General features: G+C 39.6%; 1 protein-coding gene across 1 annotated transcript; it reads right to left on the minus strand.

Moving 5' to 3' along the window:
• Positions 1-12312: 12312 nt before the first annotated feature.
• Positions 12313-13202, minus strand: LOC137952547 (uncharacterized). Its single transcript, XM_068799630.1, has 2 exons — positions 13100-13202; positions 12313-12827 (listed from the first exon to the last, which is right to left on the minus strand). Exons 1-2 carry the CDS (start codon positions 13200-13202, stop codon positions 12313-12315), a joined length of 618 nt encoding a protein of 205 aa, XP_068655731.1.
• Between the last annotated feature and the right edge of the window lie 4844 nt (positions 13203-18046).

Genomic DNA, 18046 nt, shown 5'->3' on the forward strand with positions numbered 1-18046 from the left:
GGATGCTTTGGTAAGTTTAGCCATCAAAAGCGTAATTATATACTCTTCAACGCCTTCTGTACATAATTGAGCGGGTCGTGATTTGGTGATCGTGGATCTCAGTGCGTAGAGTAATTGCTCTCGTCAATATTCTATTGTACATTGTTACTACCCTATACCATGATTCCTGTTAATTGTTAACTAAAGCTTTTCAGTAAGGCCCCTCCTCTGCTGGATTGCCTCAAATAAGTTGTATTTTTATAGTTATATCAAAAGCAAATATAATGTTCTGATACTGGCTCCATTGATTACAATGATTTGGCGATTTTCTTAAGCTGTGGATCAGTTTCTGGAGTTCTAATTCTACTACCTGGGCCCGTAAGAACAGGAACAGGTTACTCTAATTCTATTTTTCTCTTAATTTCAGCAAAACTTTGTTTCTCATTGTCCTACAGTTGACGCATCTAGATGTGATTGTCAATTTATTTCTCGGAGCGAAGGTAAATCAAGAGCTCGATTTCTGTTTCTGTTTCGATGCCCCCTTTATTTTCTCCCATTACACATAATCTAAAAGAAATTACAATAATACCCTCCCCTTATCATAATTCATAAATACATAAATACAAATCAACTTGATATAACAATTTTCCAACCAAAAATTGATGCACTTGTCGAGTCTTGGCTTTGGTGAAGACATCGGCCACTTGGAGATCCGAAGAAATGTAAAGAGGAGATCACCCGACTATCCAAGGTATCTCGGATAGAATGACAATCAACCTCAATGTGTTTGGTACGTTAATGGAAAACAAGGTTGGTGGCAATCTGAATAGCACTAATGCTATCAGCATGAAGAGAGGTAGAAATAGTCTAAGGGAACTCAAACTCCTCAAGAAGACCGCGTAGTCATACAATCTCAGAACAAGTAGTAGACATGGCACGATACTCGGCCTCAATAGAGGATTTAGAAACACGATCTTGTTTCTTACATCTCCAAGAAATTAAAGCATCACCTAAAAATATACACCAACCCGTAGTAGATCGACATGTATCCGAACATCCAGACCAATCAGCATCACTATAAGCAATAAGTTGAAGAGAGGAGCCTGTAGGAAAGAATAACACACGAGTAGGAGAACCTCGAAAATAGCAGATGATGCGTCGAATTGCAGCAATATGGAGATGACAAGGAGAAGACATAAACTGACAAACTTAATGAACGACATAGGAAATATCAGGGAGAGTAGTCGTCAAGTAGATGAGACTCTCGATCAGATCAGGTACCTATAGAGAGTAGGGTCATCTAGAAGATCCCCTTCATCTTTCCTTCTTATATTTGACATTGACCTCCATCGGAGTATCAATAGAAGAAGTGTCCTCCAAACCAGCCAAGGTAATAATATCTTGAATATACTTATGCTGGTTTAAGAAAATATCATTAGCTCGATGATGGACTTCCAGTCCTAAGAAGTATGTGAGATGGCCAAGATCTTTCATATGGAAAGTGGCATGCAACAGCTGTTGAACCTTAATAATCAAACCACAGTCAGTGCCAGTAATGATAATATCATCCACATAAACCAAGAGAAGGACTATACCCAATGTCGACTTGTGGAAGAAGAGAGAAGAATCATACTGACTTTGTGTAAACCTGAAGGTAAGAAGCGTACTGCGAAACTTCTCAAACCAAGCCCGGGGAGGTTGGTTGAGTCCATGTAGAAAACGCCTTAGTTTACAGACATCACAAGGAGAAGAAGTAGTCATACCACAGGGAAGCTTCATGTAGATCTCTTCGTGAAAATCATCGTGAAGAAAGGCGTTTTTCACATCCATCTAATGCAGTTGCCACGACTAAGAAGCAGCAATAGCTAAGATAGTCCGGATTGTGATAATTTTGGCAACAGGAGCAAATGTATCTTCATAATCTATCCCATATTCCTATTTGTTACCCAGATCTACTAGGCGAGTTTTCTACCGATCCAAAGAGCCATCAGAGCGAAGTTTTACAGAGAAAAATCATTTGCTCCCAAGAGGCTTAATTGTAGGGTGGCAAGAGCAATATCCCAAGTGTGATTCTCCTCAATAGCTCGAAGTTCTGTTTGCATTGCATTATGCCAACACTCATGTTCCATGGCCTGTTTGTAATAAGTGGGAATGAAAATATAGGATAAGGTAGCCACAAGAGAGATAATGGAGGAGAAATCATACCAATGAGGAGGCCGAGAAGGGCGAGTAGACCGGCGAAGAGCGGTGGAAGTTGGAGCAGGAGTAGGAGCAGGTGTCAGGACAAGATCGGGAGGGGGCACAGAGGAAGTGGAACCAGACTCATGTCTACTACATCTTCCATACATAAAACCAGGTTTGAACTTTTCCACAATTGTCGGAGAATCATCAAAGCAAGGCAAAAAAGATAAAGATACAGATGACAACTCAACATGAGATGGAAAGAAATATTGATTTTCAAAGAAAACGACATTCTGAGAAACACGTATACGATGAGCATGCGGATCATAACATACATAACCCTTTTGAGGTATAGCATAACCAAGAAAAGCATACTTAACTGATTGGGTTGTAAGTTTATGTCGTTCATGAGCAGGGAGATGCACAAAACAAACACAACCAAATATCTAAAGATTAAAATATGAAGGAGAATGGTCAAACAACTTAACAAAGGGAGAAACATGATGTAATGTAGGAGAAGGTAAGCAATTGATCAAATAAAGCGAAGTAAAAAACATTTCACACCAAAAACGAGAAGCAACAGATGATTTAAGTAAAAGGGTTCTAACCACATCAAGAAGGTGACAGTTTTTCTGCTCAGCAAAACTATTTTGTTGCGGAGTCGAAGGACAAGAGGGCTGAGAGACGATCCCTTTCCTTTGAAGAAAGTCATGAAACTCATTAGACATGTATTCGCCGCCAGAACCAGAGCACAAGACCTTGATACTGGCAGAGAATTGAGTCTCTAGAAGCGCAAAAAAAAGCTTAAATACTAAAAAAACTTCGGCCTTAGCCCGTAGAAAGTAAACCCAATTAAACTGACTACAGTCATCAAGAAAGGTGACAAAGTACTTGTAATGCGCATGAGAAACAATAGGTGTAATCCCCCAAACATCAGTATAAATAATATCGAAACATTGGAAGACATGAGATGCATGATGAGGAAAAAGTAGAGCTTTACTTATGCCAAGTTTGCATGATAGACATTCAAAAGAAAGAACAAGAGAATAACATGATTTTTGTCCCAATACACCATAATTAAATAATTTTTGAAGTACATCAGAGTTTGGGTGGCCTAGACGTTTATGCCACATTTGAGGTCCAAAACCAACAACATTACATGCAAAGGAAAGGAAAAGAAAACTAGGACTAATGGTGGAAGGAAAGACAAATAGAGGAAAGAGACATTCCACTTTAGGCCCATTCACGATCAACGTCCTTGACACTTGATCCTGCATAACACAAGAAGATTGAGAGAAATAGATATTACAATTAATATCGACCAATTGACCAACAAAAATAAGATTTGTGGAGAAATCAGGAGACACAAAAACATTATTTAAGCAAGAGGAAAGATCACCAACAGCACTGATAGGCAGAGAACTACCATCTGCGGTGTTAATTTTTTGATTTCCATCATAATTTCTGACATAGGAAAGAGAAACAACAGTATTGGTCATATGGTTAGAAGCTCCGGAGTCAAAATACCATGACTTAGAAGAAACTTTATGATTACCTGAGAGCTCAAAAGTAGAGAAAGCAGAAATGATCATCTGTTGTACCATCTCAGGAGTGAGTATGTTCGGGTTTGCTGAGGTTGTAGGTGCAGCAGGAATAGCAACAACCGGCGAGGCAGCAGGCAATGCAGTATAACTAGAGGCACCAGCGGATGCATGATAAGCAGTACCCTGCTTCCTTTCAGGTCGAATGGGGCAGGCAGAGATGATGTGACCATGTTTCTTGTAGTAGTTACAGAACTTCCTAAGGCAATCCCAAGCAATATGACCAAAAGCTTTACAACTAAAGCACTGAATAGCATGCATGTCTCTTCCCTTATTCCTCCCCTGTGTTGCATAAGCTACAGTAACAAGGGCACTAACATTAGCCCGATGTTTCATGCCAGCTTGAGTTACTATACGCTACTCCTAATGAAGAAGTTCACTGAAACAAGCATCTAGAGATGGTACAAGATGACAATTCATCATATTAGACCGTGCAATTTCAAAATCGGAACGGAGCTTCATCAAGAATTGATCTCTCTTGCTGATTTCATACACTGCTTGAATAGCAGAGAGAGCTGCAATGGGAACATCAGAATAAACAATGTCTGCATAGTCAACCCAAAGGTTTTGAAAACCAAAAAAATATTTCTCAATAGAGAGACTTCCTTGTGTGAAATTAGCCATCTCATACTCCAATTGAAACGCCGAGTTGTGTTGTCTTAACAGTAAACCTTGGCGAGGTAACTCCACATGTCAGCCACATTTCTATAAGGCCTCAGATTGAGAACAAAGTGAGGCTCAAAGGCGTCAAGGATCCAGGTCATGACCCTAGCATCCTTGACTGTTCACTTGGACAAAGCCTCGGCATCTAGAGGTGCGGGATCACTCCCATCTATATGACCCCATAACTCTTTTCCCATAACGAATAAACGAAACTGAAATTCCCAGGCAGTGTAATTTTTACCCGTGAAACGGATACAGAACAAGTCTAACCTATCAGATGACATGATAAAATCCAGATGACACCTGTCTGGACAAAAACCCACAAATGGCATAAAAGAAACACCCTATTGTATTTCCTTTCTCACCTGATTGATAGAAATAAGTCTGATTTGGATTTTTTTTTACTAGTAAGATTCCACAGCCATAACTAAAGATAACTCTCCATCAAGAGCGTAACCCAAATTGATGGCATATAAACCCGTATCACCAGACAATTTCACACCCTCACAGAAACTAGCATAAAAAGGGGATAAAAAGAAGTAAAGCCCTAATTAGAACAACCACTCGAAAAAACACATGCTTAGGAGAGCTGATCGGAATTAGTGACGATCACCTCTTTTGCGGTCCTTCCAGAGGATCAACTCACGACACATTGCCTGCTGGATGTTCCCATCGAACACCAAAAACGAAGCCAATGACCCCATCGAACACCAAAAACGAAGATGTTCTTGTCGAACACAAAAAACGAAGCCAATGACTCCGTGAGAGTCCACTAAAATCAAATCAAGAATCGAGAACCGAGATCCGACGAATTGAGAAATGGGGAGGAAGATAACTCACCTCTAAGAGCACCGAAAACGTCGAAGAATACCACTGACGCCGATGATCTCCTGCAACTCTGATACCATGTCAATTTATTTCTCAAAACGAAGGTAAATCAAGAGCTCGATTTATGTTTCGATGCCCCCGTTATTTTCTCCCGTTACACATATATAACCCTTTAAGTTATAATCTATAGGAAATTAAAATAATGCCCTCCCCTTATCCTAATTTATAAATACATAAATACAAATCAACTTGATAACAATGATAATGTTGAATGATTCTCACTTTGATTGTTGTCCTGTTTTAAAAATATATATTTCTTGCCCAGCCACAAAACTTGCATCAAACCCCCATTGCCAACATTTGAGAGAAGCACCATTCCTCGGATAGTCAAGTCGAGAGAGATTAACTTCAATAGCATGAAAAAGGATCCTTACAGTGTCAAACAACAAAAAGAGAGAAGAAAGAGCCATCAATGGATTTCTTCTAGCAACTGAAACTGATAAAAAGATCAACATAGACGAACTAGCCGCTTCCAGAACATCCTTTATTGTTGTTCAATGATCATGACAAGATGCAACAATTGTCACAGAAGTCATCGAAATCAATGTTGCTCGAGAGAGATGAAGTCAAAGGAAAAGGACCTCCACAGAAGAACAAGTAAACCATAAAATTTAGTTGTAAGAGAAGATAGATAGTCAATACCCGGCATCTCAAATGACTAGGGTTGGCCGAGGTAGGTAGAGCGGCTTCCATGGCGGTGCTTCTCATCGCCTGAGTGTGCTCCTCGTTTCGAGCTCAACGGGGAACCTATCCAGCATCGCCCCTCAGGCCAATACGAGAATATCCTCTCTTGAGATTCAAGTTTGTCTTCCTCCTAAAGTTGTTGTCAAGTTGTCTGAATTTCCCAAATGGCAAGATGGCAACCATATAATAGTCAGATATGAACTTATTTTCCACCACTTCAAAATAAACACATAATATTTAACTTTAGTAATATGAGAACATGAGGGAATTTCTTTACAAAATTTTCCTTTTCAGTTTTTTTTATTGTTTAGATATTACAAAATTAAAATTTGATTACAATTTTAATAATATTAAAGTAAGCATTTGTTTAATTATTATATTTAATATATTTTATTTATTAACTAATATTAATTTAATTTTTTGAAAGTCAGATATATCAAAATATTTTATTTAATAAATAATTTATATGCACTTTATACCACATTTTCCATTGTGCACACTAACACAAACAAGTACTTTACACTGCACTTTTCATTGCGCACACTAACACAAACAGTACTTTACATTCCATCTCACTTTCCCTAGGGAAAGTACTTCACTTTCCATTCCACTTTCCCCCTACACTTACATTGTGCACTAACAACCCCCCCCCCCTAGTAATATGAGAGGACATGAGGGAAGTTCTTTACAAAAATTTCCTTTTCAGTTTTTTTAATTGTTGAGATGGGTATCACACTAGATTTAAGTAGAAAAATATGAGATTAAGAAATATGCTCCAGGAAACTAATTTTTTTTAGTGTTCTACAAGTTCTAAATACCCAAAGTTTTTCCAAGAACTTTTTAGTAGGATAAGTCAACTCCATAAACCCTCAACTTTTAATAAATTGATGAATGTGTATAACTTGGCATTGGAGTGGTTGAAAACATGTGTGGAACACATTTTATTGAATTCGAGGATGCCTCTAAATTTCCTCTGTGAATAGAGAATGAAGAAGGTGTCTTCTAATTGCAAGTCAAGTTTAGTCAAGCCCTAAGACATAATTTTCATTAAAAATTTGTGCTATAATATGCAAATCTTCATTAGTAGAGCTCCAACATATATATAGAAAGTCATAATTTAGTTAATAGAACAACAAAGGCAGGAACTTTGGGATAAACATCAGATCTAAAAGTCAGGCATGAAGGTCCATTGTAAAGTATATAGATGATGTGGGTATGAGAGACTCTATTTAGAATTTCATTGTATCACATGAACGGGGAGTTATGTAATTTGATGTAATATGTAACTTTCTAACAAAGCATTGAGCCAAACTTATGTTATCCAAATTGATATGTGAGTGTTCCAATTGAAGATGCAACTACAAAATTATAAACAAGGTTGTAGAAGTGTTACACATTTTTAACTTAAATAAATGGCATCTATACTCAGCTTTAAATAGTTAGCAAAAGTTATCTCTTCAAGGGATATGTTGTTGTCTGTTCTTGCCTATCAGACTATTAAAATTGGGCATCTGGTTCCCATCAAATTAGATAGCATGAGCCCTATTGTTTAACAAGATTTAGTGAAACTTATAAGAGGGAAAAAGATACAATTGAACTCATAGAGAACAAGGACTCAACACCTCCTAAATTTATTTCGGATAAACAAGAGAAAGACATTGAAAAAGAAACTATTAAAATAAATCCATATTATAAGTCTTGGTTGTTGAGAGATGTACAAGTGTTGGGTTAGACCAAAGCAATCTTATCCATTGAGATCATGTCTTAAGTGATAGAAATTCTGATGAGCTATGGGAAGCATTGAGTCAAACTTATGTTATCCAAATTGATATGTGAGTTTTCCAATTAAAGGTGCAACTACAAAATTATAAACAAGGTTGTAGAAGTGTTACACATTTTTAACTTCAATTAATGGCATCTATACTCAACTTTAAATAGTTGCAAAAGTTATCTCTTCGAGGGATATGTTGTTGTATGTTCTTGCCTATCAGACTATTAAGGGTATTTGGTTCCCATCAAATTAGATAGCAAGAGCCATATTGTTTAACAAGATTTGGTGAAACTTATAAGAGAGAAAAAGATACAATTGAACTCATAGAGAACAAGGACTCGACACCTCCTAAATTTATTTCAGATGAAAAAGAGAGACATTGAAAAATAAACTATTAAAAGAAATCCATATTATAAGTCTTGGTTGTTGAGAGATGTACAAGTGTTGGGTTGGACCAAGGCAATCTTATCTATTGAGATCATGTCTTAAGTGATAGAAATTTAGATGAGCTATGGGAAGTATTGAGCCAAACTTATGTTATTCAAATTGATATGTGAGTGTTCCAATTGAATATGCAACTACAAAATTGTAAACAAGGTTGTAGAAGTGTTACACATTTTTAACTTAAATTAAGGGCATCTATACTCAGGTTTAAATAGTTGCAAAAGTTATCTCTTCGAGGGATAAGTTGTTGTATGTTCTTGCCTATCAAGGGATAAGTTAACTTCACTGGGGCCTTGATGATGGAAACATAATTGCCTACCTTTGAGTTGCTATTGACTTTTTTACTTTATTAGTAGGAGCATTGTTTTTTGTTCAAAAGAAGGGAGATAGTTCCACAACCATGTTTTTGTGACAAATGTTCAACAAAATACATTTTGAGGGAAAAACTAGAGTGGGAGGAATAGAGGTACTTATTTATGTTTTTTAATTCTCAGTGTTGTCACTATAGACTTGGTGATCATTTGCCATACTAGTTAATAAATTGTTTGGGCGAGGTACTCATTTATAGTTAATATATCAATTGATCTTTGTCCTACCTATCAATTGTTTGATAGTAAAAGTAGTTGCATCTTATTGTGATTCATACTAATGTTTGAGGCTAACACCAACTATATCTTTTTCCCACTCTAGTTTTTATAAGAGTTCTCTATTACTACTCATGGTTTTCATGGATTTACTTTATTAAAAAAAGGTTTGAGATGTTTGAGGCTTTTAAACAATTTTGTGATCATGTTGAGAAGTTTTTTAATGTGCACAATCTCATAAAGTGGTGTTAGTGGTGTATTTATGTCCACAACTTTTCAATCCTACCTACATAACAATGGCATCGACCCATCTTCCAACATTCCCCCTCAAGTTGTGGGTGAGAGAACATCATGAACTCCCAGCTTGCTGCAAATGATGTATAGGATATTCTCATATAAAATAGTAGTTTTCTATATCTTCAACACCCCCCCTCACGCTAGTGCTCTCTTCCATGAGGCCAGACTGGCATAAGATAAGTGAGAGTAAAGTCACTCCAAGCCGTATGACATCGCTCCATACTCCAGTCATAACCGATGTTGGATGTATGACACACTCCTATCATTCTCAGGTAGTGGCATTCCTATCTTTCGTAGGTAGTGGGTCTATACGTAGTACTTAGAAGTGTAGTAAAAACCCCTCCATCACTGTGTCCCTCCACAAGACAAGGACTCTCAAGTGGTAAAAGTAATAAATGCCAATTAAGGGGGGTAACATATATGTAGTAATAAGCTCCTCCATCACGGTGTCCAAACCTCGGGCATCGACTTTCACAGGTAGAAATGGGTGATAAATTTCTGTCATTCACAAGACAGCGATAAAAGACCCACAGGTATATATATATATAAAGTCTCAATGAACTTAAAACACCCAACCATGATGGACTTAAATTCCTGATGCCGGACACAGGATAGTGATTATCTTGTTGGCAATTCCACCGGTAATCTGCGGAGAAAAATGGCAATAGGTCGCCCTAAAAACAAAGAGAAAACCTCATGTTTCTATTCAATATCATTCACAATCAATAATGTCTCTCCCTTGTACACAAAACGAGTTTTAACAAAAAATGCAAAGCCCCCGACAAGCCCGGGCTACAACTCAAAGCAAACAAACCCAAACCGGGGTCAGAAAGACGGATCTGATTACTTATCCGCCTCACACTTCTCCTGCATCAATCGCCTTGGGTTTGAAAGAATACGTCCTCGAGTTCACAGTAGCAGCATCGGAATCCAGAAAACAAGGACTCAGGTGTTTGACATTAAAGACATCAAAAGTCCGCAAATGACTAGGGAGGCGCAATCTATAGGCATTATCATTGATCTTTTGCAGGACCTCACATGGGCCAATCTTCCGTGCCTTAAGCTCAGTATACTCTCCAACAAGAAAACGATCACGAGTTAAAACTGCCTAAACAAATTCACCAACGTCGAAAAGTACCTAACGAACCTTGTACTTGGCATTACTCTCATGAATGGCCTTCTTCACCTGCTCATGGACATCTTGAAGATATGCTGCCATCTCATCCACCTGGTGACTTGGACGACCCACACGTGGAATAGGGGCCAAGTCAAGCACCCCAGAGGGATTCTAACCATAGCCAACCTCAAATGGGCTCATACCGGTGGTTTTATATTTCAACCTGTTATAGGCAAATGCTGATTGAGGTAATGCCAAATCTCACTGCTTTGGTTTAGTTCCTACCAAACTTCTCAAAAGGTTGCCCAAACTCCGGTTCACCACCTCAGTTTGAACATCCGTCTGGGGGTGGTAGGCACTGCTAAAGTTCAACTTCGTCCCCAGTTTCTCCCATAAACTCCTCCAGAAATGACTCATAAACTTGGTGTCACGATCAGAAGTAATGGAGCGAGGAACGCCATGTAAACGCACAATCTCCCAGAAGTAAAGATGGGCGATCCTGGCAGCATCCATTGTTTTCCTGCAAGCAACAAAATGGGCCATTTCGGAAAACCTGTCAACCACAACCAAAATAGAATCCAAGTCCTCTAGGTATGGGGTAAGCCCAACACGAAGGTCATACTGACATCAATCCATGGGGCTTCAGGTACTAGTAACGGGGTGTACATGCCCGCATTAGTGAGAACTCCCTTGGACCGCTGGCACACAAAACAACGCTCCACATAATGAGCCACGTCACTATGCAGTTTGGGCCAGTAATAGCGAGAAGATATCAAAGCCAACGTCTTATTTCACCCAAAGTAACCCTTGTTATGAAGTTCACTAATAATCAATTGTCGTAGTGAACACTCTGGAATGCACAACTGTAATCCATGAAACAAATAACCATGATGCAAAAGAAAATCATGGCGTTGACCCTCAGTTACCTCGTGAAGTATCCTCCTGAATGAAGGATCTGCAGCATACATAGCAGAGAAAGCCTCAAATCCTGTAACTCTGGCGCTCATGGTGGTGAGGAGTAATGTACGACGGCTCAAGGCATCTACGACACGATTCAGATTCCCTGCTTGGTGTCTCAGTGCAAATGTGAACTCCGGCAAGTACGCCTCCCACTTGGCATGCCGTCGACTCAATTTGTGTTGGCCATTGATGTACTTCAAGACCTCATGATCAATGAATAGAATAAACTCCTTCTGTATGAGGTAGTGGTACCAATGCTTCAGAGACTGAACTATGACATAAAACTCCAGATCATATGTGGAATAATTCTTCTTGGAACCGGATAGCTTCTCACTGAAAAAAGCTATGGGCCGCCCCTCCTAACTCAGAACACCACCACTGCCAACCCCGGATGCATCGCAGTTCACCTCAAACACCTTCGCAAAATCAGGAAGTGCCAAAACTGGGGCGTCTGTCATCTGTTGCTTGACCAGTTGAAAACTAGCCTTCGCCTCTTCGGATCACCGGAACTCACTTTCTTTGAGACACTCTGTGAGAGAAGCAATCAGAGTGCTGAAGTGTTGAATGAACCGACGGTAGAAAGACGCCAAGCCATGAAAACTATGGACATCGTGCAAGGTCTTTGGTGTGGGCCACTCCAAGACCGCATCTATCTTCGACTGATCTGCATGAACACCATCAGTAGACACGACAAACCCAAGAAAAGTTACAGAGGTAGTGAAGAAAGAACACTTCAGCCGAGTCACAAACAAGTGCTCCCGCAACATCGCAAAAACAACACGGAGGTGATCAAAATGGGATGCCCACGTCGGACTATAAATGAGGATATCGTCAAAGTACACGACAACGAATTTCCCCATAAATGGTCATAGAATCTGATGCATAGACCTCATAAAGGTGTTGGGTGCATTGGATAGCCCAAACGGCATGACAATCCACTCATACAACCCATGTTGCGTCTTAAACGTTGTCTTCCACTCATCTCCAGGTCTTATTCTGATCTGGTGGTATCCGCTCTTACGGTCAATTTTGGAAAATGACCTTAGAACTGGACAACTGGTCTAACATATCATCCAGGCGAGGAATGGGAAATTTGTATTTCACTGTAATCCTATTGATTGCTCGGCTATCAACACACAAACGCTACAAGTCATCTTTCTTCGGCACCAGTAGGGCAAGAACTGCACATGGGCTCATACTCTCACGGATGTAACCCCTATCCAACAACTCTACCACCTGTCGTTGCAACTCTTCGGACTCCTTGGGGCCGAGGCGATACACCGGCCGATAACGAAAATTGGACCACGGAACAAGTTCAATCTGATGCTGAATATCCCTCATAGTCGGTAGTCCAGGAGGAAGGTCCTCTGGTATCAGGTCAGAAAACTCTGCTAAGAGCTGATGTACCTCTGCTGGTAAATCAGGAGTCACATATGTGATACTCTTCCCACAAGGAAGTAGAGCATAGACTAAATCTTTCTGCTCTATCTCTACGAGAAACCTGGACATGGAAAGCAGGATAGAAGGACCGTCTATCGGGGTAGGAGTGGGGCCTTCCCGGCGAGGGGCTAACACAATCTTCTTCCCTTTAATGTTAAGGGAATAAGTATTCTTCTGTCCGTCATGAATAACGTTGCGATCATACTGCCAAGGGAGGCCTAACAATACATGACAAACATCCATAGATACCACATCGCACCAAACATTATCAAAATATTTCATGCCGATGAAAAAAAAGAAACGAGGCATTGCCTATTTACTGCTACCTCACTACCTTTAGTTAGCCACGTCAATTTGTACGGTTTGGGATGAAGATTTGTCTGCAACTGCAATTTTTGGACAACCTCTTCAGAAACTACTGTGCAGGTCGTGTAAAAAACATTGGTTCACAACCAATCATCCCCTGAATCTCCCTTGGGAGTCAACAGACTTTTACAAACAACTAGAGTCTCATGGCCATCACTGTACAATACCTCTCCATCCCCAGCATCATCATACACAGGTTCACCAAGTTCCTCAGGCTCATCTACCATGTCTTCCTCAATCAGAAGATTTTTGCCCTTCTGACTAGCATGTTTCCTACACTCAGTAGCTTTATATCCCGACTCACCACAACAAAAATATCGAATATTTGAGTTAGAAGTACCTTGGAGAGGCTATTGGGCAGGACGAGATTCCTGAGGGTGAACTGGTAGGCTACTATGATCGCTTATGACCATTGGCCTTTTGTTCTGTTGTGTTTCCACAGTCAATGCACGCTAGTATGCTTCCAAAAAGGTCCACAGCGAGTGAAGACTGAGGACATCTTGTAGGGGCTGTCGTAACCCCCCCAAATATCATGCCACCATCTGCTCTTCTCTCTCAGATAAGTCATTCCGGGCGATCAACTAATAGAACTCCTCTGTGTAATCATCCACTGATCTCGAGTTTTGCCACAACAAATGAAGTCGCTGAAACAAGGTTTGAGTGTAGCTGAAAGGAAGGAATTGACCCTTCATCTTCTTCTTCATCTTCTCCCAATCAGTGATTTTGGCCATGATCTGCCGGTCTCGTGAACGCCTCAACTGCTCCCACCACGCAGATGCTCTGCCCTTGAGTTTTTTTGGCAACCAGTTTCACCTTGACACTATCTGGAACTTCCTTATACTCAAAGATACGCTCTATCTCCTGCAACCAGTCGATGAATCCCTCGGTCTGTAACGTACCAAAAAACTCGGGTAAAGCACTCTGAAACTGAGGTCTATAGGTCGATCTCCCTGACCGCGGTGCTCCCCAAATCGAGCATGATCGCGATATGGATTTTCGAAGCTGGTATCGGAATCGTGGCTTCCCATCTCACTATCACCGAAATCCTACGCTGCCAGACGCTGAGTAAAGTCTGCAACTTGCCGCTCTAAATCTTCAATCATCACATTTTGAAGATTACGGCCACGGTGTGGAGCTTCCTCATTCGGATGTTGTCCGCGACGACCACGACCATGACCACCAACCATACTTTTTAAAAAAAAAAATCTCTCGAAATTTCCCTTTTCTTTTAAAATCGTTGGAAATTTCCCGAAATCAACTACGCTTCCCCCAAATCAAAATAGTTTGGATGCTATCAAAATCTCCCGAAATCGGAAGTTCAGAGCCATCTGTCCCAAAATCGCGTCACTCCGGTGGCTCTCTCTGGCCGTCGTCTCCGGCAACGCTAACCCTCTCCCGGCACTGACGTCTCGCGCGAGGTCTCAGACGAAACCCCTATTTCGGTCCTCTGTTTTTGGTAAATTTTGAACCTTATCTGTTCGTCGAGTCCCTCGACGGCAACGGCAACGGCAACATCGCATGACAATTCTGATGGTGACGACGTCGATGTCGAACCCTTTCCATGTCGAATCCCTATCTTTCGGCAAATCCAGAGTCACTGCTCTGTTTCTGTAACTGCTCGGTCGAGTCCCGAGCTCTGCTCGATCGAATCTCGAGTTTTTTCGGCAGCAACGTTGAGCGGTAGCTCAATGATGACGACGACGGCGTTGTCTTCGTCGACCCTTTAACTGCTCGCTACAACGTCTCTAGCAAGACCTAGCTTCTTCCCCAGTCTGAAGCTCTGATACCAACTGACGTCGAACACAAGATAGTGATTATCCTGCTGGCAATTCCACCGGTAATCTACAGAGAAAAATGGCAATAGGTCGCCCTAAAAACAAAGAGAAAACCTCCAGTTTCTATTCAATATCATTCACAATCAATAATGCCTCTCCCCTGTACACAGAACGAGTTTTAACAAAAAAATGCAAAGCCCTCGACAAGCCCAGGCTACAGCTCAAAGCAAACAAACCCAAACCGGGGTCAGAAAGATGGATCCGATTACTTATCCGCCTCACGCTTCACCTACATCAATTCCCAACTGAAGCAACACGCAAAAGGTTGGCCCAAAGAGGTATATGAGAGTCAAATAAAAGATGGTAGGAGAAAGACTGCCAAATAACCAATGGGTAATGGGTAAAGAAGAAGATAGGATACTGAGACTACCACTTCTTCAATAATAATGTCTCGTCCAAAGAGACACAATAGTTGCAGTTGAAATGGGCCTGGGCCCATATAACATGAACCAAAATAATAAAATCCTTGTACAAGGACCCGTGAAATAATCTGATGCGAGTATCTTTACCAAATAATATGTTGACCAAGGAATATGTTGAGAATACCTCAAAATAATAATCCTGCCGGAGAAATAGAATCGAGTCGAGCCGAGTCAAGTATCACCAATAATTACCACAATTATTAATGCGAGTCATGATTCTTAATCTTCAATTTTTTTGCTGCAATTTTTTTTTCTTAGATGCAAAAACTTCATCTTTTGTGCTCCCCTTTCTTAAATATTTTGGTCACATACAACTTACCACAATATATGGAATAAAATACCTTATTCTCGTACTTCTTCTACTTCTCCACCTCAAGCTGGGAGGTAATGGCAATGTTCCCAACTTGAACCAAATAATATAGATGTAGTAACCGAAAAAGGGGTAAGTGAGATATTTTTCGAAAATAGTTGATTAATAACAGCAACTAAAAAAATGGTGCAAAACAATCGGCTTAAATTCGGATTTTTCAATGCAACTGGATAGCAATATGGCCTTTAATTCTTCCAATACGAATATATCATTAAATATAGATCAGATTGACATAAATGTTTCTCCTTCTAAAACTAGACTTAAATAACTATCATCCAAGTATAAATTCTCTTCATAAAATATACTTATTTTGAGATATATAATTTGATAGATTTCAGTCTCTATCGAACTAAGTACTCTTTCCCCTTTTCTTAGCATGACCATTGACTCTTCCAAGATCAATATCTCCATATAAAAAACTCAGATCAAGAATTGGTTGAATAGGTAAGAAAATAGACTTACAAATATTTCCTTTGATATATAATTTTACATATAAAGTCTTGCTCTTGATAGCATAAAATAGCTCGGAAGTTGAAGCTTTCTACTGCCGCATGAACCTCTTTTGCAATATGACCTTCATTGCTTCAAATATCGATTTCTCTTTGTAGATAACTTTGATTGGAAAAAATCGTTTTTCCTTATAAATTAGACTCAAATATATTTCCGTCAATATATAATATGCAATATGAAAAACTCAGTATAGTGGTGAAAACGTAAATCAAATAACTGGTATAAGGATTGAAAAAAAGATAAATACAAACCTAAACTTTTAGAGATAATAGATCAGAAAAGGATTACATTATCTCTGTGGGTTGACCGAGTCAACTCATAGAAGCTGCTCATAGAACCATGTTGAATTTATGGAAAAGAGAAACACTTCATTGACTCATTATAATTAGATTACATGAACCTCTATTTATAATAGAGGAAAGTAGTAGAGTCCAACTACAATTAAACAACCTTTGTCCCAATTACACCCAAACTCTAACACTTAAGATAAGTCATAGCATAAGTAAATAATCCAATATAAATAGAAGACTAACATGACTAAAACACCTTTAAATTGAAACTTCTCTATGAGACCTGCTTCCATAATAATTGTGGCTTTGTTAGACTTCTTATGTTTCCTCACTAGATCATGGTGGATCCTATATCTTATGGGCTTGGGCCCATCTTCCAACACTCTTGGTCTTATGGGTCCATCTTCCAACACTCTTAGTCTTATGGGCCCATCTTCCAACACTCTTGAATATGTGGGCCTTCCTTGGTCATGTGGGTTTGGGCTCATCTTCCAACAGATCATTCACTATTCATATACACCAAGCTCAGTTACTCTCTTATGCTTGTGTATGTCGATGATATTATTATTACTTGGAGTGCATTGCTTTTATCTAAGACTTGAAGTCATCTTTGCACAAACACTTTCAACTGAAAAATGTTGAACCCCTTACAATATTTCTTGGGATTAGAGGTTCATCACATAGCTTTTTTGTTTTTTTATTTTTAGAGAGAGTTGAATTCTAGGGTTTAATCCATAACTTGGTTGAGAAGAAGAAGAAGAAAGAAGGAAGAAGATAAGAAAATATGAGAAAGAGAAGGCAAGAACACAAGTTGAGGAGAGAAACTTTAGGGGTTAAGAGAGAGAAAGTGAATGACCCCCCCCCCCCCCCCGCCACCTTTTCTTCTTCATCAAACCAAACCTTCAGAGACTGTTTCAACCCATATATTGCTTTATCCAACCGACATACTTTCTCCCCCTCAACGAAATAACCAGGTGGTTGGTACATATAGACTTCCTCAGAGAGTATATCATTTAAGAAAGCATTCTTCACATCTAACTGATGTAACTCCCATTTAAAATTGCCTGATAGAGAAATAAGAACTCTGACCGAGTTCATCTTGGCAACAGGAGATTTTTTTTATCATAATCAACACCGTAAAATTAAATATAACCTTTAGCAATCAACCGAGTCATGTATCTAGCAATAGAACCATTTGGATTATACTCTAGGGAGAAGACCCATTTGTACTTGACTGCCATTTTTCCTGGCAAAGAGTGGCTAAATACCAAGTGAAATTGTGGTACATCGTCTGAATCTCTTCATCCATGGTAGATTTCCACCTCGGATCAATGAAAGCCTTCTCAGAGCAGGTTGGAATGGTGGAAGAAGACACAACAAACAAAAAAGAGACACAACACAGAGACAAACGGTGAGTGGAAACATAATGAGAGATAGGTTGTGAAGTGGATGGAGGTCTAACAACAGTGGAGTGGGGCTTTTTGCATAGAGCAATGGGCCTAGTATCATAAGGTGGTCCATAAACTATTGGAGATGAATGAGGAGAACTTACCACGGGATCATCTGGAAGACTCCACAAGTGACTGATTAGCGGTGTAAAGAAAGGGTCTTCAGAAGGATACTCCATGGTCTAAAAATCATAAT

This window comes from Aristolochia californica, unplaced genomic scaffold, assembly GCF_029961685.1.
Source record: "Aristolochia californica isolate CCGP_79_NKW_82.1479 unplaced genomic scaffold, dmAriCali1.0.hap1 SCAF_16, whole genome shotgun sequence".
NCBI classification, from domain to species: domain Eukaryota; kingdom Viridiplantae; phylum Streptophyta; class Magnoliopsida; order Piperales; family Aristolochiaceae; genus Aristolochia; species Aristolochia californica.

Bases quoted from the DNA above. Each gene is read 5' to 3' on its own strand.
- LOC137952547 (XM_068799630.1), bottom strand. From the start codon at position 13,202: ATGGTAGATGAGCCTGAGGAACTTGGTGAACCTGTGTATGATGATGCT. The intron at 12,828-13,099 runs GTCTGTTGACTC...ATGTATTGTTAG, and splicing joins GACTCTAGTTGTTTGTAAAA to GCCTCCCTTGGCAGTATGAT.